Source organism: Agaricus bisporus, assembly GCF_000300575.1.
Source record: "Agaricus bisporus var. bisporus H97 unplaced genomic scaffold AGABI2scaffold_8, whole genome shotgun sequence".
In the NCBI taxonomy this organism is placed as follows: Eukaryota; Fungi; Basidiomycota; class Agaricomycetes; order Agaricales; family Agaricaceae; genus Agaricus; species Agaricus bisporus.
Genome location: NW_006267371.1, coordinates 893384 through 921009, shown reverse-complemented (window position 1 = coordinate 921009; position 27626 = coordinate 893384). Strand labels below are relative to the sequence as shown.

Sequence of the window (27626 nt, the reverse complement as noted above, 5' to 3'; positions counted from 1 at the left end):
GCACTCCTCTCCACCTATATACCCCCCGCGAAGGGACTAGGGCCGTCCAGTAATGGCGACCCACGACGTCCGTAGCACAGACAACATGCTCACCAGCGAGCACCCCGACGATCCTTTCCATGCCACGACAGCCGCGGACCTCAATTTTTATCTCCAAGGTCTCCTAGACAAGAAGGAAAAGCAGCTCCAGCAGGCTGGCAATCTCGGTCAACGTGTCCTGGCCCAGCAGATGGAGCTCGAAGAGCGCATTAGGCAGATCCAGGAGTCCGTCATCGATAAACCAGACGATGAGGAGATAGACCACGCGGCTCGCTCCAAATACCAAGAACTCAACGAGGCCATCCTCAGCTGGGACACAGAGAACTCCCAGCTGTCGTCTGCCTTTGGTTCCAGCTCAAAGGTCCGCCCATTTACCCGTTCAGTATTCTCTGTCTTGCTCATACTTCTGGGATTATTTTTAGCGCTATGCGAATAGCAATCAACCATCCCCCACTACTGCTTTTGCAGAACTCCCTAGCGAGGCTCCAGAGCACAAACGGCCTTCGGGCTCCGCAGCAGGCCAATCCCGGCGCGCAAAGAATGCGGCAAACCGCTCCTTCATTGATCCCGGTCTGTATCCACGCCCTTTACCCTTCCCGTTACGTTCACCCCGTAACTGACGCCCATTTATCATCAAAGAATTTGCGATGGACATTGGCAACAACCTTCTCGCCGAAATTCGTCGGCTTCAGAGTCTTCTCACCGAACGTGACAAGGCTATTCAGGATATGAAAGAAGAGCGAGATGATCTCGAGAGAACCGTCGAAGCCCTCAAAACTGCGCTCAAAGAGCAAGAACGAAGTTCCGGTAACGCGATCATTCTGTTTTCATTAATGATTCTTTTCTCACATTCATAACAATAGACAAATACCGCGAAGAGAACTGGAATCTCGAAGTTACCCTTCAAGAACTCCGATCTCAACTTGCAGACTCTCAAAGCTCCGCTGTTCGTCTAGAGACCGAGCATAAGAAACTCAGCAAATCCCTCACTCAAACCCGAGACCAAGCGGAACTTCATAAAACCGAATCGGAAAAACATCAGGCTGCCTTCAATGACCTAAAATCGAAACACGAGAGTGACGTTGCTCAGGCCCGTAAACATGCAGCAGGTCTCGCCAGAGATAAACAAGATCTCCAACAAACCGTTGATACCCTCAAACTCCAAATTTCACGCGTCAATCGTCGTTTACCCAAGTACGGTTCACCGCTCACGCCAGGTACAGGAGATAATATAAAGGATTTCATCACTCCTGGTACGGAACGTACAGATGATACCGGAACAGACATCTTTACCGGAGGAGCCTCGACTAATCGGAGGAGATTCGACAACTCCTTATACCCCGATGGTTTCGGTAACGAGTTCTATGACCCAGATACCCCCGAAGATTCCCCCATACGTCGACCTTTTCAAACTCCCAATACCGAAATCGAGGCTTTGCAACAGAGGTTGGCGCATGCGCAGAGACAAATCAATACCCTTAAAGGCTCACTAAATCGGGAGAAGCAAATCCGGATACGCCTTGAAAATGCTGCTGCTGGGTCTCATTCTGCGTCTCAGCTAGGATCGGAAGGAGAAGAGGAAGAAGAAGTGGAAGAAGATGAAACGCAGGTCGAAGACGTTGCGGAACCGAGCATCGTTTCTAGTGCGAGAGGCGGTAAACCAAGACGTGGTGGAACAGCGTTCAAGGTCGGCAGAGGAGGATCTGGTATGGCCACGAGGCGCGGAAGGGGAAGAGGTGGAATTACTCTTATGCAGAGATTGGGTTTGGCAGCCAATAGCCCTTCAGCGTCCTCCTATAACGACGAAGGGGAAGAATTCTCTACATCTCCCCCTACCTCTGTCCCTTCTATCCCCATCAATCTTCACCAAGCATCGCCGCCACGAACGGAAGAGGAGGAGGAAGAGAATTTCTTCAATTCTTCCACTTCGAGTCACACACTCCAACAAGATGGAATGCAATCGAACAGAACTTCGGTTGCAAGTGTTGATGGGATGGACCCTGCTTTCGCAAATGTGCTTAAACGTTCATCGTCATCATCATCGTACTCGAGCCCTCTTCGACATTCTCTACTTTCGAGACGTGGCTCTACACGTAGAAAAGGTGTTACTGCGGGAAGGCGGAATCGCGGTGGTGTTCCTTTCAAAGAAGCTAGACCTCCTTCGGTTATCAATGATAACCCTTCTGCTCTTGCTGCGGAATTGGGATTGTCACCGGGTGGTGAAAGTGAGGCAACTGCAGAGGACGGAGCGAATACTTCTTCGCCGATGAAGGGACTGACTGGTGGTGTTACTAGTCCGACTAGGAGCTCTTTCTTGGACGTTGAGGAGAGTATTAGAGAGGAAGAAGAGGAACTGAGAGCTTGGAGGAAGGAAGTCGTTGGTGAAGGAGATGAGGATGAGGATGAGGACGAAGAGGTAGAGGAGGTGGAGATGAGGGAGTTTGGATGTCAAACTGATCCTGTTCCAGATGTTGCCAAGACTTTGGTCGATATTTCTGTTGAGACAGATTCTCAGTTCTCGCCATTCGCAACGATAAAAGGAAAAGCATGGCCGGAAGGATTGAGGAGGACGACGATAACTCAAAAGGACTTTGGGTCATTGAGGTCTTCTTCGTCCAAGACCATTTCTAATGGAGATGATCACACTATCACTCGATCTTTCCTACGTGAATCTCATACCAACGACGATGACGCTTATTCGGAAGGAGAAGAAACCGAAACCGGTGCAGACGATACGGAAACTGAAGCCGACTATTATGATGCTCGTACCGATATGAACACTCCTTCACTTTCAGGTCGTGCGTCAGCACTTTCGACATCTGCATTCACAGAATCAAGAGAAAGTTTCCATTCGATTATGACTGTTTCCGATCATGAATATCCGTCTGATTCGGGATCCGAGTCGGATGAGAGTATTAGAGCTTCGTCTCGTCCTTCTACGGGGTTGGAACGTCGTCGACAAGAACAAGGACAACAATTTGGGAATGAGAGTAAGCAGAGTTTGGTTACGAGATCTGAATCGGTGGCTTCGTACTATACGACGAGTCAGGGGCCGTTTGTTAGTTATGAAGATGTTGGTGTGGATGCGAGTGTTGAGCCTGAGGTTGTTGTGAAGGAAGTGCCGGTGGAAGTGATTAAAGAAGTTGAAGTCGTGAAAGAGGTCAGGGTGGAAGTTCCTGTGGAGGTCATAAGAGAAGTTGAAGTCATCAAGGAGGTGAAGGTTGAAGTTCCTGTGGAGGTCATTAGGGAAGTTGAAGTGATCAAGGAGGTTGAGGTGGTCAAAGAGGTCGTTAAAGAAGTACCGGTGGAGGTTATTAAAGAGGTGCCGTTCGAAGTGATTAAGGAGGTCGAGGTTGTGAGGGAAGTGTTGAAAGAAGTTCCTGTGGAGGTTATTAAGGAAGTCCGAGTTGAGGTTCCTGTTCCTGTTGAAAAGGATGTTGAGATTGTGAAGGAGGTTGTGAAAGAGGTGTTGGTGGAAGTGCCTGTACCGAAGGAAGTGGAAGTTGTTAGGGAGGTGAGAGTGGAAGTTCCTGTGGAGGTTGTGAAGGAGGTGATTAGAGAGGTGGAGAAACGCGTGGAGGTGATCAAAGAAGTACCGGTCGAAGTTATTAGGGAAGTTAGAGTGGAAGTACCTGTTGAAGTTAAGGTGCCCTTCGAAGTGGTGAAAGAGGTGGTCAAGATCGTCGAAAAACCTGTTGAAGTGATTCGAGAAGTCGAAGTCATCAAGGAAGTTCCAGTTGAGGTTATTCGAGACGTTGTCAGAAAAGTGCCTGTCGAAGTCATTCGAGAAATTCCGGCGCCGAAATGTGAAGTCAGAGAGATGGAAATCCAGACGGATGATACTATGGAGTTTGAACAATCGACGATTATGGATTTATCGAGAAAGCAGTTGTCTTCGACTTCTGTACAAGTCTCGCCGATTTCTGGACCAGTGTTTATTCCACCTCCTCCGACTACCGCTCCTCCTCCCTCGGCACTTTCGAGGTCGGTATCGAAATCCGGATCATTGGTAAATGGTTCATCGCCAACTCCATTACTTCGTACCGGAAGTCAACATCAATTCCAATTCATTCCGTCGAACACGACGACTTCGCCTACCTCCAAATCTGACACAGCACCAATACTGCTTTCGCGCGCCAGCAGACTATCAGCTTCTGATCGCCGCACATCTATGGAGAGTGGTATATCATCTCTGAATGCTGGCGATACTTCAACTGGGTCTGCTGGCAATCGACCGCAAGCTGTACTGTTGAATGCTATAGACAAATCGAAACCGCCTATGATGGTACTTCCACCGCCTCCGAAAGCGCCACCACCACCTGGTAGTATGCCTCCGCCATCATTTATTCCTGATCGTAATCGTCCACCACCGAGACCTTTGTCCCCTCCTCCGCCAGAATTAATACAACGTGCTACAACACCCACGACATTCGGTAGTACGTTAAATGTTCCTGGCGCTAATAATGGTGGTACTAACAAGAATTACCTTGGAGTAGGGGGAGGAAGTATGAGGCAATTGCCTAGTACAAGTAGCTTCAGATCTGCTGGGCAATATGGAACTGTTGGAAACCAACCGGTTGAAAGGAGACAAGTTTCAAATGCTTCTTTGGCTTATTCTGGTGGAGAGAGATCGCCGAGATCATCGATATCGTCGTCGGATGGACATGGGTTGCAACGCGGAGCTAGCATGATGAGTAGACCGGCGGCATCGGATGGTGGTCAAGGTGCTGGTAGTCTTCCTGTGACTCCCAATAGAACTCCTCGTGCGGCTGGAATGACGGGAGGAGCTGTTAATGGCCATCAACAGCAACAACAACAGGCGTCGGGAACGGATCCTATCATCATTCATGCGATCACTCAAACGATGATTGGAGAGTTCTTGTGGAAGTATACTAGGAAGGCGATTGGGAAAGGTCATGGGGAGAGGAGACATAAGAGATTCTTCTGGGTTCATCCGTATACCAAGACTTTGTATTGGAGTTCTTCAGATCCTGGAAGCTCGAACGTGAACGAGTCGAGTGCGAAGAGCGGTATGTGGCTTTTGAACACCATTTTATTTGATCGATCGATTGATTGGCTATTGTAGCGTATATTGAGGGTGTAAGATCTGTTCTGGATCCGAACCCCATGCCACCGGGCTTGTACCAATACAGCGTAGTGGTATCGACACCTCAACGGGAGATGAAAATTACTGCGCCGACGAAGGAAAGGCATGATATCTGGCTCAACGTATGTTATAACTTTTCAGATATTCTCTGGGAAGATGATCTGATTTGGAAACTACGTACAGGCACTCAAATACTTGCTTTCTCGCCCCAGCGCAAGCGTCAATAACATGGACGATTCTCCACCTACACAGCAAAGTCCTGCGGACTACCAAACGGATGATGATCCCGTATCGCCCCGTAGACGACTACTATCCAGCCCTCAAAGTGTGCGAAGTCGAAGTTCGAGGAGAGGGGGTACGCCGGGTGATACTTGGAGTTCTACACCGAAGGGTAAACGTTCACGTTCGCAATTGTCCGTCAAAGGATCCGTGAGCAAGAGATCGGGTACACCAGCAGCGGAATATCTCAGGTGGAATGGGCCGGAAAGTCCTTATAGTCCGTCAAGATCTTTCATAGACGAGGCTAGAGATGACGATATTGTTGGAGACGGTCACTTGGATTTGAATTTTGAGCTGCATGATGATGATGAATTGTCGGAGGGTGGTTATGAAGGGCTGGAGAACGTGAGAGCGTGCTGTGATGGAAGGCATACTGTTGGGCATTCGCATCCAAAGAAACATTCACATCCTCAACACCAGCAAGGACATGCGCACACAGCACCATTATTGACGACGCTTACGCGACACAGCTTGGAAAGTCAGCATCAACAGGCGGATTCGAATCCAATGGATATCGGACGACCTGCTTCGCCTGCTTGGTCTTTCAGATCGAGGACGGGGAGTGCGGATGGTCATAGTAGCGCAGCGGGAAGTGGAAGTGGAGGATTGTTGAGTAAGCTGAGGTTCGGATCGAAGAGAGGACCTAAGAATACGCCCGTCCTACCACCTGTCGATCAGTGAAAGGGTCTCAATTGGATAAAGGACTTTGACCTTTTCTTATTAATTTTTCTTTTTTCGCTTTTTTTGCGTTATTTTTGGAGGTTATTTTCTTTGACCCTACCGGCTCGTTTCCAGCATGCCTTTTCTTTGCTTTCTCAATCCCCACCACCCCCACCTACCTGCACCTGCACCCACGGCGTTGCTTTTACCCCATGCTTTTCTTTTTATCCTTTTCAATCGATCGTAACTCAAACTATGGTCCTTAGTAATCACCTGCGGGATTCATATATACTCTCCTTTCTAGAAAGTACTTACCATACGCTCCCTTCTCAAATCTCTGCCCCACGCTATTATTGTCCTCTTGTATGCATTTTATTATTTCTTTTTCTCGCTACAACTGTTGCTACAAAACATAACTCACCTTCCTTTTAATTGATTGATTACTCTGTGGTTTGTCGTGAAGGCCTTGCATCATTTTTCAAGCGTGTCAACGGCTTGCAGAATGTTATCAAATCCACAAGCAGCACTATCGACCTTGAAGAATTCACTGAAACACTGCATTCTTCCGTCAACGGTGTTGATCTTGTTACTAATGTATGGACAACATTTTCAGCGGTGTGAAGAATTTATATTCGAGATCCCCAACGTGGAGGACATGATCTCGGGAGCTGACCGAAAATCGTACATATGTGTTGCTCGAACAAAACCAGCTGCGAAACTGCGTGTTGCAAAACTTGAGTTCTGCCGTGTCTCGATACCCACACAAGTATCTATCTATGCTCGAGAACTAGGAGAGACTGAGTACAGAAATGCGGCTTTCGCGGGTACCGTTTCTTTCGGAACTCTATAGCCGCAAATCCTGATTATGGTAACCGTTTATATGATTTTGTCTTAGAACTCGTCGAGGACATGCACTATATCATATAGCGAGTGGATGATGAAACACATGTCGCCCTCATCTGGTGGGAGCTTCATATTCATATAAGTAGACTGCAACTTCAGTACATTCTCGTTGACTCCTGCAACGGTCCCGACGGCAACTAGAATCGTGTCATCGCATCCCAAATCACGGTCCAGATAGTCCAGTATCCGTTCAATGGTAGTACAGAATATATGCTCGTGAGAATCAGAACTCAATGGCGACTGACTGACTTTCTGACCCGACTTGATCTGGGCTGGAGGCGCTCACCCTGCCCCTTCTTCATCTGTAACGGCTCTGTTTCACTGGCAAATTGGTTTCGTCACGTTGACGATATCATTCTAACCGAGAATCCGAGAATCCGATGCTTCAACTCTGATTGCACTTGGCCGTACTTGTGTCGCCGGCTTTGCATTTCAAATGTTACTTTTGCCGTCTGTACCGGGCCCGAGGGCCGACAAGCTACAGGGTGTCCGTGGTCGGAATAGCTCCTGCAGCAGCGTCACCCAGCTGAAGCCGTAACTGGATGGCGTCCAGCTTCTCGGTGCGCTATCGAGAGGGAGAATGAGGGTGGGATGAGCGGTAAAGTTACGCGATTAGTGGTCACCTTCGGTCCTTCTCCAGAAGTGATCATGAGCACACATACCAATCAGAACTGACACTTTCACAGTATCCCTCAGCATTGTTCCTGATAGTGATAGCATAGAATACAAAACAACTTGACTCGTACCCGCCTTGCACTGGTGTGCAGCGGCCCTCAAACACAAGTGAACAAATGATTAACTGCACGGAAAGCCAGGAATGGCGAAAGATGATAAGAATAGAATGGGGGGAAAAGACTAAAAAGGAAGTAGAAAGTTTGACCTTTGAAGGCATGCACCATACTCAATATTATAGCAACTGTTAACTCCCCGTGTTGAAGCACCTCAGTATTGAACAATCATGATCATCGCCACGCAGCCGCTTCCTCTTCTCCATCACCACCACCTGAAGCGCCTCTGCTTCGTTCCACTTCCCCTGGTCCCCGTACGTAGACGCAAGATTTTCCATGCTCGTGAGTGTGTCAGGATGATCATCACCAAGCAGCCGCTTCATCTTCTCCATCGCCACCACCTAAAGCGCCTCTGCTTCTTTCCACTTCCCCTGTTCCCCTGGTCCCTGTACATAGATGCCAGATTGGCCATGCTCGTGAGTGTGTCAGGATGATCATCACCAAGCAGCCGCTTCCTCTTCTCCATCACCACCACCTCAAGCGCCTCTGCTTCGTTCCACTTCCCCTGTTCCCCATACGTAGACGCAAGATTGCTCATGCTCGTGAGTGTGTCAGGATGATCATCACCAAGCAGCCGCTTCATCTTCTCCATCACCACCACCTCAAGCGCCTCTGCTTCGTTCCACTTCCCCTGTTCCCCATACGTAGACGCAAGATGCTCATGCTGCGTGAGTGTGTCAGGATGATCATCATCCAAGCAGCTGCTTCATCTTCTCCATCACCACCACGTCAAGCGCCTCTGCTTCGTTCCACTTTCCCTGTTCCCCGTACGTAGACGCAAGATTGCCCATGCTCATGAGTGTGTCAGGATGATCATCACCAAGCAGCCGCTTCATCTTCTCCATCACCACCACCTCAAGCGCCTCTGCTTCGTTCCACTTTCCCTGTTCCCCGTACGTAGACGCAAGATTGCCCATGCTCATGAGTGTGTCAGGATGATCATCACCAAGCAGCCGCTTCCTCTTCTCCATCACCACCACCTCAAGCGCCTTTGCTTTGTTCCACTTCCCCTGGTCCCCATACGTAGACGCAAGATGGCTCATGCTCGTGAGTGTGTCAGGATGATCATCACCAAGCAGCCGCTTCATCTTCTCCATCACCACCACCTCAAGCGCCTCTGCTTCGTTCCACTTTCCCTGTTCCCCGTACGTAGACGCAAGATTGCCCATGCTCATGAGTGTGTCAGGATGATCATCACCAAGCAGCCGCTTCCTCTTCTCCATCACCACCACCTCAAGCGCCTCTGCTTCGTTCCACTTCCCCTGTTCCCCGTACGTAGACGCAAGATTGCTCATGCTCGTGAGTGTGTCAGGATGATCATCACCAAGCAGCCGCTTCCTCTTCTCCATCACCACCACCTCAAGCGCCTTTGCTTTGTTCCACTTCCCCTGGTCCCCGTACGTAGACGCAAGATGGCTCATGCTCGTGAGTGTGTCAGGATGATCATCACCAAGCAGCCGCTTCCTCTTCTCCATTACCACCACCTCAAGCGCCTCAGCTTCATTCCACTTCCCCTGTTTCCCGTATGTGCCTGCAAGGTTGCTCATGCTCGTGAGTGTGTCAGGATGATCATCACCAAGCAGCCGCTTCATCTTCTCCATCACCACTGCCTCAAGCGCCTCTGCTTCTTTCCACTTCCCCTGTTCCCCGTACGTAGACGCAAGATTGCCCATGCTCATGAGTGTGTCAGGATGATCATCACCAAGCAGCCGCTTCCTCTTCTCCATCACCACCACCTCAAGCGCCTTTGCTTCGTTCCACTTCCCCTGGTCCCCGTACGTAGACGCAAGATGGCTCATGCTCGTGAGTGTGTCAGGATGATCATCACCAAGCAGCCGCTTCCTCTTCTCCATTACCACCACCTCAAGCGCCTCAGCTTCATTCCACTTCCCCTGTTTCCCGTACGTGCCTGCAAGATTGCTCATGCTCGTGAGTGTGTCAGGATGATCATCACCAAGCAGTCGCTTCCTCTTCTCCATCACCACTGCCTCAAGCGCCTCTGCTTCGTTCCACTTCCCCTGGTCCCCGTACGTAGACGCAAGATTGCCCATGCTCATGAGTGTGTCAGGATGATCATCGACAAGCAGCGCTTGCTCTACTCGATCAGCACCACGTCAAGCAGCCTCTGCTTCCTTCCACTACCCCTGTTACGGAGTACACAAGTGTCAAACCTCTCAAAGCCGAAGGCGCCATCTGTTCTGGTTCAACTGAGGCTCTGGAGCTGGAGATATGTTGCAAAAGTGTGCGTCTGTATTTGTAGTCCTGGTCCTTGAATGTCCAAGAAATCGATAGGCCAATGATGCTGAGTACACATTTCCGCATGAGCTGTCTGTTTTCTTCCATGGTGCTACGACTCCACTGTTGTACCAGCGGATGAATGCTGTAGGTGTGATTTTGAGTATCATATTCAATGAGCGAATATGAACGAAGGCGCTTGGCGACCTCCTTAAAGTCCCAAGACCAGTCTGGACCTCGTTTTCCCAGCTCGTTCAACAACTCAGTCACTTTGTTTTGTAGTTCGGCATCCTCCAGTTGCTCTTCAGACGATGCCGCCTTTTCGAACATTTTGTCCGAGATTCCTTCGTGATTTAGCAACGAGAAGATTTGGAGCAAAGATCTTGCTGACGCGTCAAGTCTGTCGTAGCTCAAACTCCACGTCGCATACACCGCTCGTTCGTATGGATCTTCTCCTTGAAAATCTTCGTTCTGTAACAGTTTGTGGTGGTGACGTTGATAGAATTCTCGATATTCGCTTAACGACAAGTGGCAACGAATATAAGCGCCAGCTTGGGAAATAGCCAAAGCAAAGTAGTGAAGATCCTGTCTCGTGCTTTAGACTGAAAATGTTTTCTGAAGAAACGAAAATGAGATGAATAACCTGTACAATTGCCTCTGCCAACACTTTATTTTCATAGCTCTCTTCTGCCCGAGCCCGATCCAGCAGCAGGTTTTTCGCATCTTCGTGCTCCATCGCACCAACTTTTGCATCCCCGTCTTTCGCGGAGAGAATGCGAAGCTCTGGATTACGTGTTGTAACCAGGATGTTTCCAGATTGAGGAAGGAATTTCTTCAGTTTCAAGTTCACATCGTCCGCATTGTCGAAGAAGAGAAGCCAGCTTCCCTGGCGCTGGCTTGCAAGCCAACGAAGACTTGCATCTATTGATCGCTCTTTATTCCCTAGAGTGATGGCCTCAAGGTCTGTTCGAAGAGTTTGTTCATTGGTCGCGTCAATGTAGAAGACGTCGGAGAAGCTGGAAATTAAACATGTAAATTGTCGCCAGTCGCGAATTTGTAGAGAGTAGGATCATACCAGGTTGATTCTTGCACAAATTTGAGAGCAATTTGGGTCTTGCCGGAACCCCCAAGGCCATGCAAAACGAAGACGCGTCGAGAATCACTCCCTAACTCAAAATAATTGCGCATCTTATCAAGGATTTCTTCTCGTCCCTTAAATGGTTGCACAGGAAGGGGACAACGCTTGAGTTCCCTGGCTTGTGGAACCGATTCATTGAGAGGCCTAGGAGTAACTAGGGTAACGAGATTAGGTTACTATGAAGATCTACAAGAGTGATTATTCCGTACCGAATTGCTCGAGTGGAAGCTGCCCTCTCGGGGCTCTGATCGCACTAACCAACAAGTCAAGCTTCTTGGCGACCTCCTCCTTCCTCATATATTGCGTTGTATGAGCCTCTGCATTGCTCAGTTTCTCCCATTCGGAAAACTCTATTTCCTGCATCCCCTGCTCGACATTTAACCGAAAATAGGTGCTCGGCAGGTTGGAGAAACGGTGCAACACATCTTCGTGTGTTGATTCGCAGTCGGTGGTTATTTTTTTTAACGCATCGATGACGTCGGTTGGTAGGATTCGCTGCCATAACCCAGGTTTCTTGATCCCGATTATTCCGGCCTGTCCAGTGCCAATGCTCACCAAGCACCCGATTTGACGAGCGCCAAATAGAGCAGTGGCTTCTTCCAGGACCACCTGACTCGGATTATTGCGGCCCAGTCCGCCATCGATAAAGGGCTGGTCCCGCCCAATTATAATGCGCTTGAAAAAGGTGGGTGCCGCAGATGTCGCTCGAGCGGCCTCCCAAATCTTGCAATTTAAATGTGTTTCACGAGACTGGTATGTCCTGAAAAGCACTGGAATTTCCATGTTGTGGGCGTTCTTGGCACAGACGAAACTAGTAAATCTTTTAATTCAAAGTCGGAATGCATGGAAGAGTAAGCAATATACTCACGTTCGGCAGACTCTAGCTTGATCACCTTCTAATAAGGATGACTCTGAATCACCAGTTACGTTCTTCACGACAGATTTCATGGCTGCTTCGAGTGTTGTCGCCCTGAATTTTCCGTCTCCCCACGGCCATGGCTTCATAGCGGAGAAGACTTGTTTTGCCAGATCATCGTATTGTGTTAATGCCGTGTCTACATCCATCCGGAGACGCCCAAGCATCAAAGCAATTATCCTGTAATATACATGTGAGTAACATGAGACGATTGTAGGTGTATAACGCAGCGCACCCTCCAGTACTAGTACCACCAATCAGATCGAAGTAATCGCACGGCTTCGGGAGTCTGTCAAGAGGTTCTTTGCCATCCCTTTTCCGTTTTTCGTTCTCCTCAAACATCAGCTTGTGCATGACTTCTTTGATGATGAGTAGTTCTGAAAGTCCGCGTATCCCGCCGCCATCTGTTCAGAGTTTTCTAGTTAGCGACTCTATCGGTGAGAGAGTGCAAACGGACGCATATACCTAGCGCAAGCAGCCTCAAAGGTGGTCCTTCTGCAGAAGAAGTCATTGTTAAGACCAAGGAGAGGCTATGAGATATGACATGCTGCATGCACGCACCTAAACTTTCTCACGGCAAGGCCTAGTACTGTTTGCTGCGATAACTGGTTATTGAGAAGCGAAAGGGGGCCCCGAACGTTGATCGGGATCCCGAGTTCCTTGTATTAGATGACATCCTATGCATGTGTATAGGAAAATGAGATCTGGATGTAGTGTGGTGTGACGAATTGAATCTTCATTGTTTGTTTTCGGACCGTTGATTCTCTATTTGTTCCTATTTGGTATCGCTATAGATCTTGAAACCGTGATTCTACCAAAATCGTGTGCCTCAGTTTTTAATCATTGTTCATGCTCGACGACTCCCCGCCTGCCAGTGCCCTGCCCTCGCCCCCAGACAGCCCCTCTTCCGCAGCGAGGCGACCGACCGTTTCCTCAAATGGCGCAAAGTCGAGCGCATGGTCACGCACATCAAGCCCAGACCTTCCCAGTATTCTCACCTTTGTACTTTGAACGCGATGGGACAAAGAGGAGCGGGAAATGTAATACGTTTCTTCTTTTTCTCAGGACGTTGCTAAACTTGCTAGCAGTGGTTGCCACAAGGTCGATATCAGATCCCTCCGACGATCCTCTAGCCTTCATCGAGCCTTCGCAGCCCAAAGAGAAGGATCAGAATCTCCTTTGATTCGAGGGGCAAATCACCGTTGGCACAATCAGCGGCAATGGTCAACGGAGATTTTGAAGGCAATTTCTGCTTCTTCTTAGGCGAGTAAATGATGCATTTTCTGAGTGACATATGGCTCCGAAGCGCGAGGACTAGTGCTCAGCAGCTTCATCCTGCTTTCGTTTCAGTCCAATATCGATGAACTTGGGCTTTGGGTGCGAGGCAGGTCTAGAGGGCAAGCATCGACTCTGCAGAACAAGGTACAGGAGGAGAGGGACGAGGGTAAGGAATGGATCCAACAAGAGGTGGGTGCGAGACGAGCGTCTGAACCATGGACCGCAGATGGCCAACGATGAAGGAACGGATGGAGATGACAGAGATGATTCTGACGGAGAAGAGGGCGCGAATGTTTCGTTAGAGGGCGGAGGCGCTGCGGAAGTTGGAGCAAACGATCAGCAGAGGACCGACGGCAGCGAAATACTAAGGGGTGGGGGGTAGAGCACCGAAACAAAGCCAATAGCGCAGTCGATGGCGAATACGACGGGGACGACGAGTACGACGTGGATGACGGATACAATGGGGACGACAAGGCTCATGGTTGAATCAGCAGAGCAAGTCCCAATCGCATGTATCGTGTATCTTGCAATAGAAAGTTGCAGAGACGTGAAAAAAAAAAGTTCAACTTTGGGTTCACTTGAAAACTATGCTCGATGAGCCAAACCCCACTTCCCCCTCCCCTCCCGATCACGGGGAAAGCGCCGTGAGGGTGATCAGAGTAGTGAGCCGGAGTGATTCCATGTCAGCTGAAGGTCCTTCCCAGCAGAATTACACGGTCAATAGATTGACCGGCGGAGGAGAAACTGGAATTTGTTTCGATGGAGGCAATTGCGAGGGTACTTGGGGAGCGGTTGACTCGGACCATGAGGCTGCTGAGGGATGACACGAATGAATGTTTGTCGACGCCTCGATGAAGACCGTGTGGCATCATTCCAGTCTAAGAATTCTACGAGCCATTTATTATCAGCAACGAAGCCCCTTGGTCCTAGGTTTGGGATCTCACCGTGAAATATAGTCAAATTGACGGTAAATGGCTGATGAGTTGACTGAGACGGAGACGACGGTGGTAAATTGACGGTCAACGATTCTCGCAATGGAGATGACCCTATGGTGATAGTGGAGGGGAACCCTTTCGCATGCTCAACGTCCTTCTATCGTCATCGGTTTGATAATCGCACAGAGCGAGGAGTTCATCAGTTATCGAGACAGATTTCTGCACAAGGCTTGGTAATGCATTCGTGCTGGCAACTTGAGGATTATGCTGTGGCCAGTTCTCATTAAACCGGCGTTACCCAGAGATTTAACTAGTAACTTACCGGAAGCCGTTCCAAAAAAGTTGCTGCTCTCCTCGAAAATCGAAACAGGAAATGGCCAGTTGGCTGATTCAGCTCTAGGGCGGATGAAGGAGAGAAAAGGGCTGGAGCCACCATCTATACCCCCATTTTCTACCTACAGAGGGGGTCGATTAGTCTATGATAAAACTGGCAGCTCCTAACCCACCGGATTGGTGTCCAAACACTTTAAAAGGCCGCAAAAAAGAACCACAATGATCCACCGGAGCTGCTAAGCTGATTGGGCAGGGTGATGCCATATACCAGCCGCACAGACGGAGAAAGCAAAGGGGCGCAGTCGCAACGGCAAGGAGACTCGGACTCTCGGAGAGAGAAGGACAGGTGGCACGGGATACGGCAATAATACCACGTGACAAACACATGACCCCGTGATGTGGCGACAGAAATTTAAAGAATCGTTCTAAATCGAGTCTGGAGAAAGAGTTCAAGTTCAAGTTCCCGCTAAATTTGATACAGTGCTTATAATTCTCGCGACATCTGCGACGCGGTGAACGCTTGAACATTAACGGTGAGCAAAGAGCGCAAGACTCAAGAGTACTGTCTCATTAGTATTCGCAGCCTTATTATTCAAGTAGTATCACTCTGTCGAAGAAATGGAGTCTCACAAGCTCAAGATCATGAGTTCGCTTTAATAAGAGCAAAAGTATCTTTATTACATGCGCTGACGAAATGTCAATTTTATTTTTATTGTTTGCGTGGCTAAATGAACTCAGCCTTCACAAAAGCCAGTCTTTACGCCAGATCAGCCAGCCCTCATCTGAATTAATTTCTACACCATAAACTATACACATCGCCCCGAAAACCCATCAAACTTAAAAAAAAACCATTAAAAAGAACACGAAAAACAAAAGAAAAACAACAAAACAATTTCGTTCATTTATTCAATCTCCACCGTTTCCTGGATATTTTGTGACATGGGCCTTTCTCAGTTTCTCTCATTTAATATTGAGACCACCGACCTTTGATTCTACCAATCTACCAATTTACGACGTAAGACTCCATGTTCTTAGTTCCAAGTTGCTGGCACTCGTGAAAGCCGATTTTTTTCTTTACTCCTCTTAGTTGTCAACGTTGACATTGGCGCAGGTGCCGGAGCGGTGAAACCCAAATTTGCTGACAAGCGATTCTGTGGTGCGCACTCCCTTTTTCCGGATATCACATACGTACGATTTTTGTCAGCTCCCAATATCTTGTACTTCAGCTCAGATATCTCTGACAAAAGCTCTTCGCACCGCTGATAATGTTGCATCCACAAGTCAGTGACAAGATCAACTTCGTTGACGGAAGGATGCATTGTCTCGGGGAATCCTTCAGGTCGATGCAATGCTGCTTGTGAATTTGATAACACTCAGCAAGCCTCTGGCATGCCTGAGAAATGACATCGAAAGAATGCAAGATCTTCTCTGCTTTCTGGATCATGGCATCTTTGGAAAGTGCACCGCCTAAGAAGCGAATCGTCTAGTCCACCATTATTGCTAAGCAAGAGGTGTATGCAATACGTACCATCTAAACCGCGGGACTGAAGTAACAAATCCAGTCGCTCCATACCCTCCCCGAAACGCTGAGCACCCTCGGAAAAATCTTTCGGAATTGTTTTCCCTAGCTGGGTGGATGCACTTCCAGCATATGTTCGGCCTACATACGCAAATTTTTTGAACTGTTGGGTATCAGAGCCTAGCGCCGCGGGCATGAGACGATATTCGTTGGGATATGAGGTCATAAACATATAAGCCAGTATTATCCCGTTGCACACGAGCGAGATTTCTGAGCGAAGTTCGCGAAATATGTCAACGATATCATATGATTGAGGTAAGTCCAACAGAACAAGGTAGAATTCGTCGAGGACATGCATTATATCATATAGCGAGTGGATGATTAGGCGCATATCGCCCTCATCTGGTGGGAGCTTCATATTCACATGAGTAGACTGCAACTTACTGAGAGCGAATGACTTACCATGAAATATTGACAGACCACGGGCTCCGGTGAGGTAGATGGCGACGACATAGTCAAAGAAGGAGTTCAAGTTTTCGCTAAATTTAGTACAGTGCTCAGAATTCTCACGACGCTGGCGATTCGGCGACGCGTTAACTCACGTGGTTATTTGTGACTTTACTGGTCAGTGGCGCTTTAACAAGAGCAAATGTATCTTGATTGCATGCCTGAAGAAAGGTTCAATTTTCTTCTTATTTTTTTGCGTTGCTAAATGAACCCGGCTGCCATAACAAACGGTATACTAAATTAGCCAGCCCTTATCTAAATTAATTTCTACACCATAACCTACACACCATCGCCCTCCAAACCCATCAAAACCTCAAAACCTCAAAAAAACCCCCATAAAAAAACACACGAAAAACAAAAGATCAAGAACCAAATCTCATTTATTCAATCTCCACATACCCTCCCTACAAACCACCACACCTTCCCTTCTCGCAGCATCAAGAAACATAGAAAGTTGATCCACACTTTGATCATACCCAGGCGCAAAACGTAACATGGATTGAATACGATCGATAGGTAGACCGCCTAAATTTGTTAACATCCCTTCGATGAACTAGTAATATATGTTAGATATATACAGTAGGGGACAATGGGAGAGGGAAGGAGGTTTTGATGAGTTATTTACCTTCCAATAAACACGCATTTGATCTGCTTGTTGTTGTTGTGCGGATACCACAGGTGGTAAACTTGATTCTTGAGCATGTACATGCGCCGCAACAGCTAGAAAGAAAGAAAAGATGGAATAAATAATACAACTCCAAAGCGACAAACGATTTACCTTGTCTCGTCCTCTCCTCTCCTTCTCCACCACCACCACCACCTCCCCCATCCCTCTTCCTATCATTCTCAACTTCCAAAACCCTAAACATCCCCTCCCTTCCTTCCACTTCTTCCAAAACCCCATAATCAATCCACGTCAACAAAGCTTTCAACACACTTCCTTTATCAATCCCACCTAACCCCTGAATCAACTCATCTAAACTCAACATCGCTCCTTCATTATTCTCAGCATCCTCATCCTCTTCGCCTTTCATATTAAACAACTCCAAAACCCCAGCCTCAATAGCTCCAACTTGCACTTCCATCTCCCTCTCATCTCCAAACCGAATCAAAAGCGTCACACTTCCCAAATTCGGTAAAAACCTCAACGTCTTGTCCGGTTTAAATTTCGTAAACTGAGAAAGATAAGTTGATTGGAGAGTTTTAAATTGACCTGGCAGCATAAACGACGATGATGGTTGTTGTTGATTTTGTTGTTGATGATGATGTTGATTTGAAAGGGAGGAGAACGCTGATGGATCGGAGGAAGGCCAAAAGTGATGGGATATGATTGTCGGATGTACGACGTTGATGTCTGCAGAAGAAGGAGGGGTAGATGACGACGACGATAGAGAAAGTTGATTTTGAATATGACTATCAATCCTTTTCGAATCCGTCATATCCTTCAACATCACTTCACACACCCCCAAAGCCATTTCCCCAAACCTCAATTTCAAAATCTCAAGTGTCCTCCGTTCTTTTTCAATTCGTTCCGTAGTCCCATTCGTGTCTTCCACAGTAGTATTCGAAAGAATGGGTATGGAAAGAAGTCGTTGAGCAAGAAGAATTTGAACTTCTTTGACAAACAAATCTTGTGAATCATATATTGAAACTAAAGTCGAAAGTACGTCTTGAGGTTTATTAGCACGAAATTCCGGACCAGCATCTATAGGTTCGGGATCCCAATTGGGGTCGGAATAATCATCGATGAGATGTGCCGGGTTTGTGGTGGTTATTTGCCCGCCACCACCACCGGAAGTAGAATCGATGGTATCATCGAGAAGAGAATCGGGTGAATCTGAATCGTCTCCTACGAGATTTGCTACGATGCAACGGATGGTATCGGGTCTGTCGCGAAGATAGCGACGGATGGGGTCTGCAACTTTGAAGAGGAGGACACCTGGAGGATCGATAATGCGTAGACATTTGATCGTGGCAACGTATTGAGAGAGAATGAGTTTCGTATCGGCACCTGGATGAAGCAGACGTTTTCGATTCCTAGAATTTTCTTTTCATTTTAGTCGAATGAAAAAAAAGTAAGTAGATGGACATACGCTTGACGTAAAGCTTTGACAAGAGCAGGACGTTGATCGACGCGTTGTAAACAATCTTTAAGATCCATCAAAGCCCCATTCGATTCCGGAAAATCAATAATGATATCAAATATCTCTTTAGTTCGTAAATCGCATAAAGTCTTGTTGATATGAAAATCGAATCTGGAACCAACGCCTTGTAACATGGCTCTCGCCTCTTCAGCATTAGTTGCACCTCGAGCATAAATGAGTAACATCCAAGGAACGACTTTTTCCGACATCCAGTCTCGAAGTTCGCTTAACATGGGACGAGACCATTCAGCAGTACATGTATCCAGAACATGGTGTTCGATAAATTCGTATCCCACTGTAGCGATTATGGATTCGTATCGGTCGATAAGACCTAGAGTTTCAAAGGACTGCCAGATGGGTGCATTGGGGTCATCTGTATCGTGGCCGTGAGATTTCGTGGAAGATGCTGACGCAGACAGGGTGGATGAGACGAGAGCTTTGAAGCCCGTGGCGAATGACGGGGGTACAATCGAGAACAGATGGGTTTGGAACGATAGGGTATACGCCGAGTATATGGTTGACCCTAATCTGAACCTGTGTCAACACTAAAAACGAGGAGAAAAAAATAACAACGCACTCGGGTAGCGGAGCCCAATGCTTGAACCAGGCGACAAGCCTCAGCACAAGATCGCGAATGACCTCGGCGTTCTCGGTCTGTTCAAAACGCGCCATATATTCCTCGACGTCCTTCCCGACCATCCAATACCGTTTCTTGAGTTCTTCCAAGAACGTCTCCAACAAAAAGGGAAGGCGCCGTCCGCCGTTGATGACGGCAAACGCGGACCTGACTAGCTCAATGTCGACGTCCTCCTTGAGCTCATCGAGCCTCCTGGGCCGTAGCACGGCGAGCGCGACGTTCCAAGCATGGCTGAATCTGACGAGGCCAGCGATGCCCGGTTCGTGTCTGTTGAGACGCGCAAAGGACTCCTGCCATTTCGCGGCCACCTGGGAGCGCAGAGCATCCGACGCCATGCTTACGTAATTAAGCAGCCCTTTCCTTTCGCTTCTTCGATGCCTCGTCCCCGGCCCAGTCTGCCCCTCCTCAACATTCCCCAGGATCACTTTGTCGAACAATGGCTCGACCGATTCGACGCCAGTATGTGCTTTCTCTTTCCTTATTTTTAAATATTCTCATGGTGCCAGGTCCCATCGACGACCAAGTCGAATATTCTCTTAATCTCGGCGCAGAGTCACCCATGTCCAGCGAAGACGACGCAATGCCCTCTCTACCTCCTCAGCGTAAATTTACGAGACGTCCTAGACCCGCTCCACGCAAAAAGGAGGCGGTCGACCGGGACTGCGGTATCTGGTACGTATCTCTCCTTGCCTGTGGCTCTCATCTGACGTGTCTTTTTTGGCTAGTTTTGAGTACGCCGTTCAACCTGCACGTACATTGTGCTGTGGCAATTTCTTCTGTACAGAGCACATCACCGACGTACGTTTTTCCCTCTCTCCTTACCCGGCATCGCTAACGTCCATTCAGTGGTTATCTGGACCCTCTTCCGATGGCCGTTGTCCTTCATGTAGTGCTCCATGCTCATCAACGAATATTCTCTCTCTCACTTCATCAACACCTTCAATTAAACCCGCTGTGTCACAAGACCTCTACCCCACCATCACAATAACCCCTCCCAACTCTGTCAACCCCTCTCCCCGCCATCGCTCACAATCTGAATCGACCAACAACACTTCGGTTTCATCTTCTGGATCAGAACAATCATCCATGACTACCACTTCTACATCATCTATCTCTCCATCAACATTCCTTCCAGAGGGCCTTCGAGAAAATCACGTAGATCAACCGTGGTTCACTTCGGTATTGTCCTTGGCGGATATGTATTATCCCCGTTCAGTATCTCCTTCTTTATCTCACTCACAAGAAGGAAGAGAGAGAGTTTCTCCAAGGTCATCGACTTTTGAAGCTCTGAGCCGACTGGTCAGTGTCCTTGGACTCACAGTGTTGTTTTACGCTCTACTCGCTTCATCTTGATCGCCTCGTTGTGTCTACGGGTCTACCCTTCCTCCTCTCACTTTTCCTCCTCTCCGGCTATTAATAGCGATACTTTGTTTGATGATCGTTGTGCGGCCGAAAGCAACATGTGATTCACATGTGATTATGCTTCCTTTCCCCATGCATGTTCATGTGGGAACACGCGGTTTCAACACCCTTTTCTCATTTCTTAAATACATTTCTTTCATGATCATGATCACACACCTCCTCTCCGCATTTTCTTTCTCCGTTACTTATCATATATAAAGGCAATTTTTGTGTATTATAACTCTTTTCATTACAATCTCGCTCTCGCGCTCTGTTTACCAAATGAATTTTTTTTTGGGTTTGGACGATTTAGTATATTCTCCTGTTTTGCGTTTTTATTTGTCTTGGCATAGCCTTGGTTTTTTAATGCCTTGAAGGGTATTTATCAATATCTTGAAAAGGGTTTTAACGATTTAGCATTCTATAGCGCATATACCGATTCTTCTTAGCGTGCAAGGGTTCAAAGGGAATCACTCGGTCCTGTCGTAAGAATCGGATTCCATGATGATAGGCCACATGCACGAGAAGCCGTGACCCATGATCTATAGCTAGTCATATAAGTATAGACTGAAATACTAAATGAAGGCCGATTTTTCGATTCGAGGACGCGCAGATCAATGACTGTGGCATACGCTCCACCTTTGGTTGTAATGGAGATTATGGTACTGATTACCTTCAATGGTCAGTTTTGTAGTCGTAATGCATCTTGTGATATGGATGTAGCTAACTCGAAGTGGTATCCCAGATGATGCAGTGTTGCACTGTTTGTGAACAGCTTCAAGAATGGTTCAGGGGTTCAATGAACGGACACATCTCCTCTCGACATTGAATCCGCAAGGGGGCCACAACACGGAACTCCTGAAGGTGCCATTGGCGCTTGCTCCTTGATACTCCCTTTATGTTCTCCCAAGTCAAAATCTCGCTTTCTGAAATCGTTACTGCAGCGACGGTGGCATGGGTAGCTCAAGTTTTGCTAGGAAAATGGATAAAGGCCAAGCATGTTGCCCGAGAGTTGAGGTATGATCAATTTGGCAACAACCAGTGCGCGTAACTCATTTCACTTTGGAACAGTTCATGTCCTCCAACAAGTGCCCTGACTCTCTTCAATCCTTTTCGGCCCATTTCTCTCGCTATAGGCTCTTTTTACCCTTTCAAAAACCAATTGGGAAACATGTTCGCGAGATTTTCCTGTCTGTCCTGCTCTTTCCTCTCTTTCTTCGCTTTCTAATGGAAGTGGATGCTTACAGTATACAAAAAGTATGGGAGTACTTGCCTAGTTTCAGCGACATTCTGGGATGCAATACCTACATATTGGTTTGCCGATGCTGATGCATTGAAAACTATCACCTCTGATAGATTTACATTCATGAAAGATGTAGAAGCGGTACGTAGTCCCTCCATCCTCTCAAGAAACGAAACGTTTCTTACTAACACGACTATTAGTATGAAACCCTTAATGTATATGGGCATAGTATCGTTGGCCAAGAAGGATCAGAATGGAAACGTCACCGTGCAGTAGCAATGAACGCTTTTAACGAAGCAAATAATGCCCTAGTTTGGCGCGAGTCCACTCGTACTGTCAACAAATGGTTTACACAAATCGACGCTGTTCCCCTGGACGAATCCATTGATCTTCTACGCTATTTAACTCGTGCAACTCTCCTCATCATCGGCTCAGCTGGTTTCGGTCGTCATGCTCCTTGGGTGGAAGATTCTAGTTCTCTCAGCCACAAAGTTAACCTTAGTTCAGCAGTCGAAGAGGCTACTGCTCAACTCCTCCCTCGCATATTAATTCCAAAATTCATTTGGAACGCGATAACTCAAAATAAAGTGTATATTCCGTTTTTTAAACCAGTGGTAGACAAGGTTCAAGACGCTCTTGAGGTTTTGAGGGGACATATGGCGGAAATTATCTCAGAAGCTAGAAGTCGGTTGATTAATGACGAAAAAGATAACGAGAATGGCGCGGCTTTATTGAGGAATTTGGTGGAAGCCAACATGATGACTTTTGAGCAAGGCAATTCGGAGGGTGGATATAAGAGTTTGACAGACGAGGAATTGTATTCAAATATGTTTGTGAGTCTTATTACTTCTTTCGCACATGCCACGTAACTGATGGTCGTAGATGTACTATCTCGCTGGCCATGGTAAGCTTTCTACTGTCTATCATGGCGCGAAAAATTATTCATGTTGAAATAAGAAACGACGGCTCATACTCTGTGCTTCGTGTTTGTTTATCTGGCACTTTATCCGGAATGTCAGCAAAAGGTCTTTGAAGAAATACTCGAAATATATCCTAATGGCGTACCAACAGAGGCCCCTCCCTCTGTAAGTCGAATAACATATATACGTTCATACACTCAAAAATCTAAAATACCAATTTAAGTCATATAAAAAGATTCTTCCACAACTCGTTGGTTTTCTTCGATTATGCCTCCCAAAGTTCTGAAAAGCAACTCAAAATTTATAAACAGGAGTATACATCAGCCGTTCTACATGAATCGCTCCATCTCTGTCCTCCAGTTGTTCGGCTCGTCAAATTGGCCCAGCGCGATACAATCCTCAAATCTAGGCAGTTTGTAATGTCATCAAAAGGAAATATCGAATCGACTGAGGTCGTCGATGTACCAATCGAAAAAGGTGCAATGTGTGTACTCGATATTCTCGGATTACATATGAATCGTAAGTCTATAGTTATTTATCTATCATACCCATTGCTCACGCTCAACGTCTATAGCAATTCATTGGGGGAACGATGTTGAAAAATTCAAGCCAGAACGTTTTATCGATACGCCACACTATACATGGCCGCGTGATGCATGTATGTACGAATCTTTCCTTTCTCTTCCTACCACTTTTTTTGACAAAAGAGGCGGATAAAAGTTCTTGCTTTTTCTGGAGGTCCGAGAAGTTGTATTGGTCAAAGGTTTGCAATAACCGAAAGTGTTTGCATCATCGCGAGCGTCGTACGACAATACGAAGTCTTGTTACCTCAAGACGCGTTGGGGATGAAATTGGAGGAACAAGAGCGGAGATTGTTAGATTGGAAGCCTGGTATGACTATTATACCTGCGAATGCCAGAGTGAGGTTCAAGAAGAGGGAGATTTGAGAGGTTCCATTTCTACATCATCTGGGCTTGTGAAGCGAATATTACCTCCAATCTATTATGAACTTAGTAGCCACGTCGTAACCGATAGAACTAGCAAGCTTTGCGCCTGTAGCGCCGCCAGGTGAAGAGACTCGGCAATATTCTGCATAACAGCTCAGACCTTTCAACACCGCTACTCCGACCACTCTCTGTGTCTTTTAGAGACCATCATAATAAACAAATTAAATTTGGACACCGTTCTATTGAGATTATCTCACCGTTATTCTCAGTAAAAGTTCCAATCACAGTAAAATCAGCCCATATGTGAACGTCGAAGGCTGCTTTCCATCTTGTTCCAGTGCATTTTGCCGCCGTGGACTGCGACGTCTGGTCCGCCAAGGACGAGCCAGTACGCCGCTACCCCGTCAGTGAATCTAGATTTGTAGCCGCGGAATAGATGGACTTAATCCATACATAGCCGTATGGGGAGCAACCAGTCTATCAAAGCCAACTTAGTAACAAGCTGGTATGTAGCATATCTTCTTCTATCATGGACCGAGAGTTGGGGGAAAATATAGGCAGTGAAGGGAAAAAGCAATGCAATAGAGTGTCCGACACACCCGCAGTCGCCTGCTGCTGACAAAGTCGTGTTGCGTTTGAAGAAGTAGTACCCCCTGGACTGGAAAACTTGCGTCTACGATCAAAAAGTAGGAGAGGTGCAGATGGCATCCGCAGATTTTCTACTACTTACTTGTAGGATTCGTTGACTCGGGGACATGAAAGTTAGATATATGTGAAACCCTGCCTGGCAGGGAAAGCTCATAGCAACCCGTGATCATTGTGTCAGACAAAACGTTCTCTCAGAGCTCCGTGAATAGATCTAAATCTGATTGTAGATACGGAAGAAAACAGCATTAGTGCTGAAGCGCTGATGCTCATAGTACTTCAGCCGCCTGCCACCCTTGAACAAGAGATGCTCCGAGATGGTTTTGTATATATTTTTAGTTTTGTCTTTACTTGCGACTAATCGGAACGAGTTGTCATCTGAGTTGTAGTGGTGATAAACCCATGAGGTGAGTGAGGCTTGGGGATTCCAAATCACCGCTCAAGTATATATATTAGCCACAATGTTTCGTTATGTTGCATACTTCATCGATCCCGTGTTCGTTAATCGGTAGGTATCATACCAACTACAAATTTCCATCCAAGAATCGCTAAAAAATTTCCATCTGTTCCTAGGGACATGAAGGTTCGGCTTGTAACTCGAATACCTGTGACTGAGTCTGCCACAAAAGTTAACAATCTGTTTGTTTTCTTCATCATCATATCCCTTTTCCTTGTCATACTCATGTTCAAATTCCTACCGACGAACCACTGTAGCATGGAGTTCATTGACGAGCAGAACACTGCCCCCGTGGCCAACAGTTTTACCGGCGGATTCCAGGGTCAGGCAAAGGAAGGGAGCCGTGGTTTCGATACTCTCGCGCTTGGGCACCCTTGTCGCCGTAGCAGGTATCATTCTACCGCTGGGCCTAAGCGAAGGTCCCGTTGTGCATGAAAATGATCAGGACAATGGATATTATGCATGATTTATAATAGGATTATTGTATTCTAGCGCACTTTCGTCAGTATTAACCATAATGGCTATGTTACCCATAGAGCTGTAACAATTCCCCGAGATGTTACAATCATAGCTCGGAACGGTCTCTAAGCCCACAGGTATGGACAGAGTACATGCTACTCTGGGAGCCAATGAGCAGCGACCTTCTGTGTAGTATAGAATCGGAACGCACCTGTATGCAGAGGCCAAAGTCTGTTGCCATCTTACTCTCGCTTCCATCGCTGTGGGTGCCGACCGCCACTCGCAACTAGTCAACCTCTCGGAGCAGTTTGAGCCCAATTGCTGCTCCGTCAGCGCTCTTAAACTTGCAAGAACTGGGATAACTGAAGTACGAAGAGAAGGGTGGATTAAACCCTCAGGCCTCAGGTGAAATAAGGATGCTGAATGACATCCTGTATGCGAAGTCTCTCCTCCGGGATGTACTTGAGCATCTTCTCCAAAAGGTCCGCTAACAACGCGACTTCTTCCTCACGCAGTCGCACTCCAGGCTTTTCAATCATCGGACCTTCATCTTCGAGCGACGGATCGTCCTCCTCACCTATCCCGAGCAACTTCATCTTGATAGAGTCTTTGTACGCTGTCAGAAGTACACCCGAACGTTCTTGATCCTGCTCACTCTTTGGCTGCCCGTCCTCCTCGAACCATATAGCGCGTTCTTTGAAGGCAGCCCACCAGGGGTCAGGTAGTCGTCCCAACGTCTCAACCGTCTGCCTCAGAATGTCGATGTCACTTGCCAAAAACGGGTCGAAGAGGGCAAAGCCTGCGTTAATTTCAAAAATGGCGCATCCGAGTGCCCAGATGTCTGTCTCGAAACCTACTCGCCCTTCGAACCGTGCCTCTGGCGGCTGGTAATTCAACACCGTACCCGGCTCGTAGGATGATGATGGAGAGGCGACAATGTAGGACTGGCCAAAATCACTGATGACGATGTTTTCTTGAAGAAGCGTAGCGTCCGATATCTTGGAGTTCGGGACAGGTGCGACAAGCATAGTTGGTGCGTGTGGACTGGGTGGCTGTCCATCGCAGGTTCTGACATTCTCAGTCTCGGGGTCGCCTAGATGGGCGTAAACTTCGGCGTCCGACCATTTGGTGACGTGGGGTAGTAGGGGAAACAAAATGTTCGATGTAGTCAGATCTGGATGAGATATTCTGTCGGCAACTGACATAATCGAAAGAAATACATAGAGGATGTTGCTCACCTCCATGAACTATGCCGGTGCAGTGCAAGTGGTGTATTATCATCGTTGTTTGTTTTGCGACCTTCCTAGCCAGATCTGCACGTAATCGTCTACTACCAGCCGTTCGCCCGGGTGAATCACACATGGTAAGTATACTGGGGCCGGCAAGAGGGAATATGAGGAATAAATGAGAACCGTTGGGACCTTGGATGAAGAAATGGAGATCGGCTGTCTGAAAGAGGCCAGAATCGGAAGGAGGGAGAGAGGCTCTAAGTCTCTGGGAAATAACCAGCTCGGGGATCTCGCTCGTGACTTTGGATGAGGAAACATCAGCGCGCATTGCCTTGAGGGCGACTAGTCTACTCAGGTCTCCCTCTTGCCGCTGGTCACGCGCAAGCCAAACAGTAGAGGAGCCTCCGAATCCGAGTTTATGAAGGATCCTAAAACGCCCATGGTTAAAGGTGTCGCCAATAGATATTGGGTGGTAACCGCCGGTTTGGTAATCTTCGATATCCTCGATTCCATCAAGCTGGGAAGGAATGAAACGACGGGCATTCATCATGGAAGTACGACGCAAAGCAAGAGCAAAGAAATGAGTGGGAGAATGAAGCTGGTTTCCTACATGTCGAAGGAAAGCAACTAGCAGCATCAAAACCTTTCGTTTGTGTCTCGGACGTTGCGTCAGGCGCATCAATCATTCCCACGCAATCTCTAGGGCCAACGGATCACCAAACACATGCGCTGAAGAGTTATTTATCCTCGCGCCGTCTTTATGAGCCTTTCTCCGACAGGTGCACTGATCAGAGCACGGATCCATTTCCCGGAAAATTAATGGCATTTACGAACATGGTTAATTACTTCCCACCGAACTTCACAGGAATCGATTGTCTGGTATCAAACTTATAATTTTGGAACTTCT

The 27626-nt window shown here is 47.5% G+C and overlaps 8 protein-coding genes across 8 annotated transcripts; 3 read left to right on the top strand and 5 right to left on the bottom strand.

Annotated features, from left to right (window-relative positions):
• Positions 1-52: 52 nt before the first annotated feature.
• Positions 53-6190, top strand: AGABI2DRAFT_179691 (hypothetical protein; the record flags this gene model as incomplete). Its single annotated transcript, XM_006463221.1, has 6 exons — positions 53-400; positions 462-609; positions 679-846; positions 903-5069; positions 5126-5268; positions 5330-6190. The coding sequence occupies 6 exons, from the start codon at positions 53-55 to the stop codon at positions 6104-6106; spliced, it is 5751 nt and encodes a 1916-aa protein (XP_006463284.1). The 3' UTR covers positions 6107-6190.
• Positions 6191-8095: 1905 nt separating this feature from the next.
• Positions 8096-11199, bottom strand: AGABI2DRAFT_73298 (hypothetical protein; the record flags this gene model as incomplete). The annotated part of the gene is made up of 5 exons (XM_006463220.1): positions 8096-8377; positions 8502-9828; positions 9935-10596; positions 10655-11027; positions 11087-11199. The coding sequence occupies 5 exons, from the start codon at positions 11197-11199 to the stop codon at positions 8096-8098; spliced, it is 2757 nt and encodes a 918-aa protein (XP_006463283.1).
• Positions 11200-11347: 148 nt separating this feature from the next.
• On the bottom strand, positions 11348-12470 carry AGABI2DRAFT_74034 (hypothetical protein; the record flags this gene model as incomplete). The annotated part of the gene is made up of 3 exons (XM_006463219.1): positions 11348-11969; positions 12018-12245; positions 12301-12470. Coding segments are annotated over 3 exons (1020 nt in total), but the record flags the coding sequence as incomplete, so codon positions are not given.
• Positions 12471-15764: 3294 nt separating this feature from the next.
• AGABI2DRAFT_186910 (hypothetical protein) lies at positions 15765-16643 on the bottom strand (the record flags this gene model as incomplete). The annotated part of the gene is made up of 3 exons (XM_006463218.1): positions 15765-16078; positions 16140-16542; positions 16593-16643. 3 exons carry the CDS (start codon positions 16641-16643, stop codon positions 15834-15836), a joined length of 699 nt encoding a protein of 232 aa, XP_006463281.1. The 3' UTR covers positions 15765-15833.
• Positions 16644-17006: 363 nt separating this feature from the next.
• On the bottom strand, positions 17007-19753 carry AGABI2DRAFT_186909 (hypothetical protein; the record flags this gene model as incomplete). Its single annotated transcript, XM_006463217.1, has 6 exons — positions 17007-17190; positions 17263-17357; positions 17416-17628; positions 17665-18674; positions 18731-19315; positions 19359-19753. The coding sequence occupies 6 exons, from the start codon at positions 19751-19753 to the stop codon at positions 17014-17016; spliced, it is 2475 nt and encodes an 824-aa protein (XP_006463280.1). The 3' UTR covers positions 17007-17013.
• Positions 19754-19792: 39 nt separating this feature from the next.
• Positions 19793-20771, top strand: AGABI2DRAFT_120099 (hypothetical protein; the record flags this gene model as incomplete). Its single annotated transcript, XM_006463216.1, has 4 exons — positions 19793-19877; positions 19925-20090; positions 20144-20216; positions 20265-20771. The coding sequence occupies 4 exons, from the start codon at positions 19793-19795 to the stop codon at positions 20769-20771; spliced, it is 831 nt and encodes a 276-aa protein (XP_006463279.1).
• Positions 20772-21717: 946 nt separating this feature from the next.
• Positions 21718-23929, top strand: AGABI2DRAFT_120098 (hypothetical protein; the record flags this gene model as incomplete). Its single annotated transcript, XM_006463215.1, has 10 exons — positions 21718-21836; positions 21891-22009; positions 22067-22203; positions 22263-22895; positions 22945-22966; positions 23020-23147; positions 23206-23232; positions 23294-23501; positions 23557-23640; positions 23703-23929. The coding sequence occupies 10 exons, from the start codon at positions 21718-21720 to the stop codon at positions 23927-23929; spliced, it is 1704 nt and encodes a 567-aa protein (XP_006463278.1).
• A 1962-nt stretch (positions 23930-25891) lies between these two features.
• Positions 25892-27266, bottom strand: AGABI2DRAFT_152487 (hypothetical protein; the record flags this gene model as incomplete). The annotated part of the gene is made up of 2 exons (XM_006463214.1): positions 25892-26664; positions 26729-27266. The coding sequence occupies 2 exons, from the start codon at positions 27264-27266 to the stop codon at positions 25892-25894; spliced, it is 1311 nt and encodes a 436-aa protein (XP_006463277.1).
• Between the last annotated feature and the right edge of the window lie 360 nt (positions 27267-27626).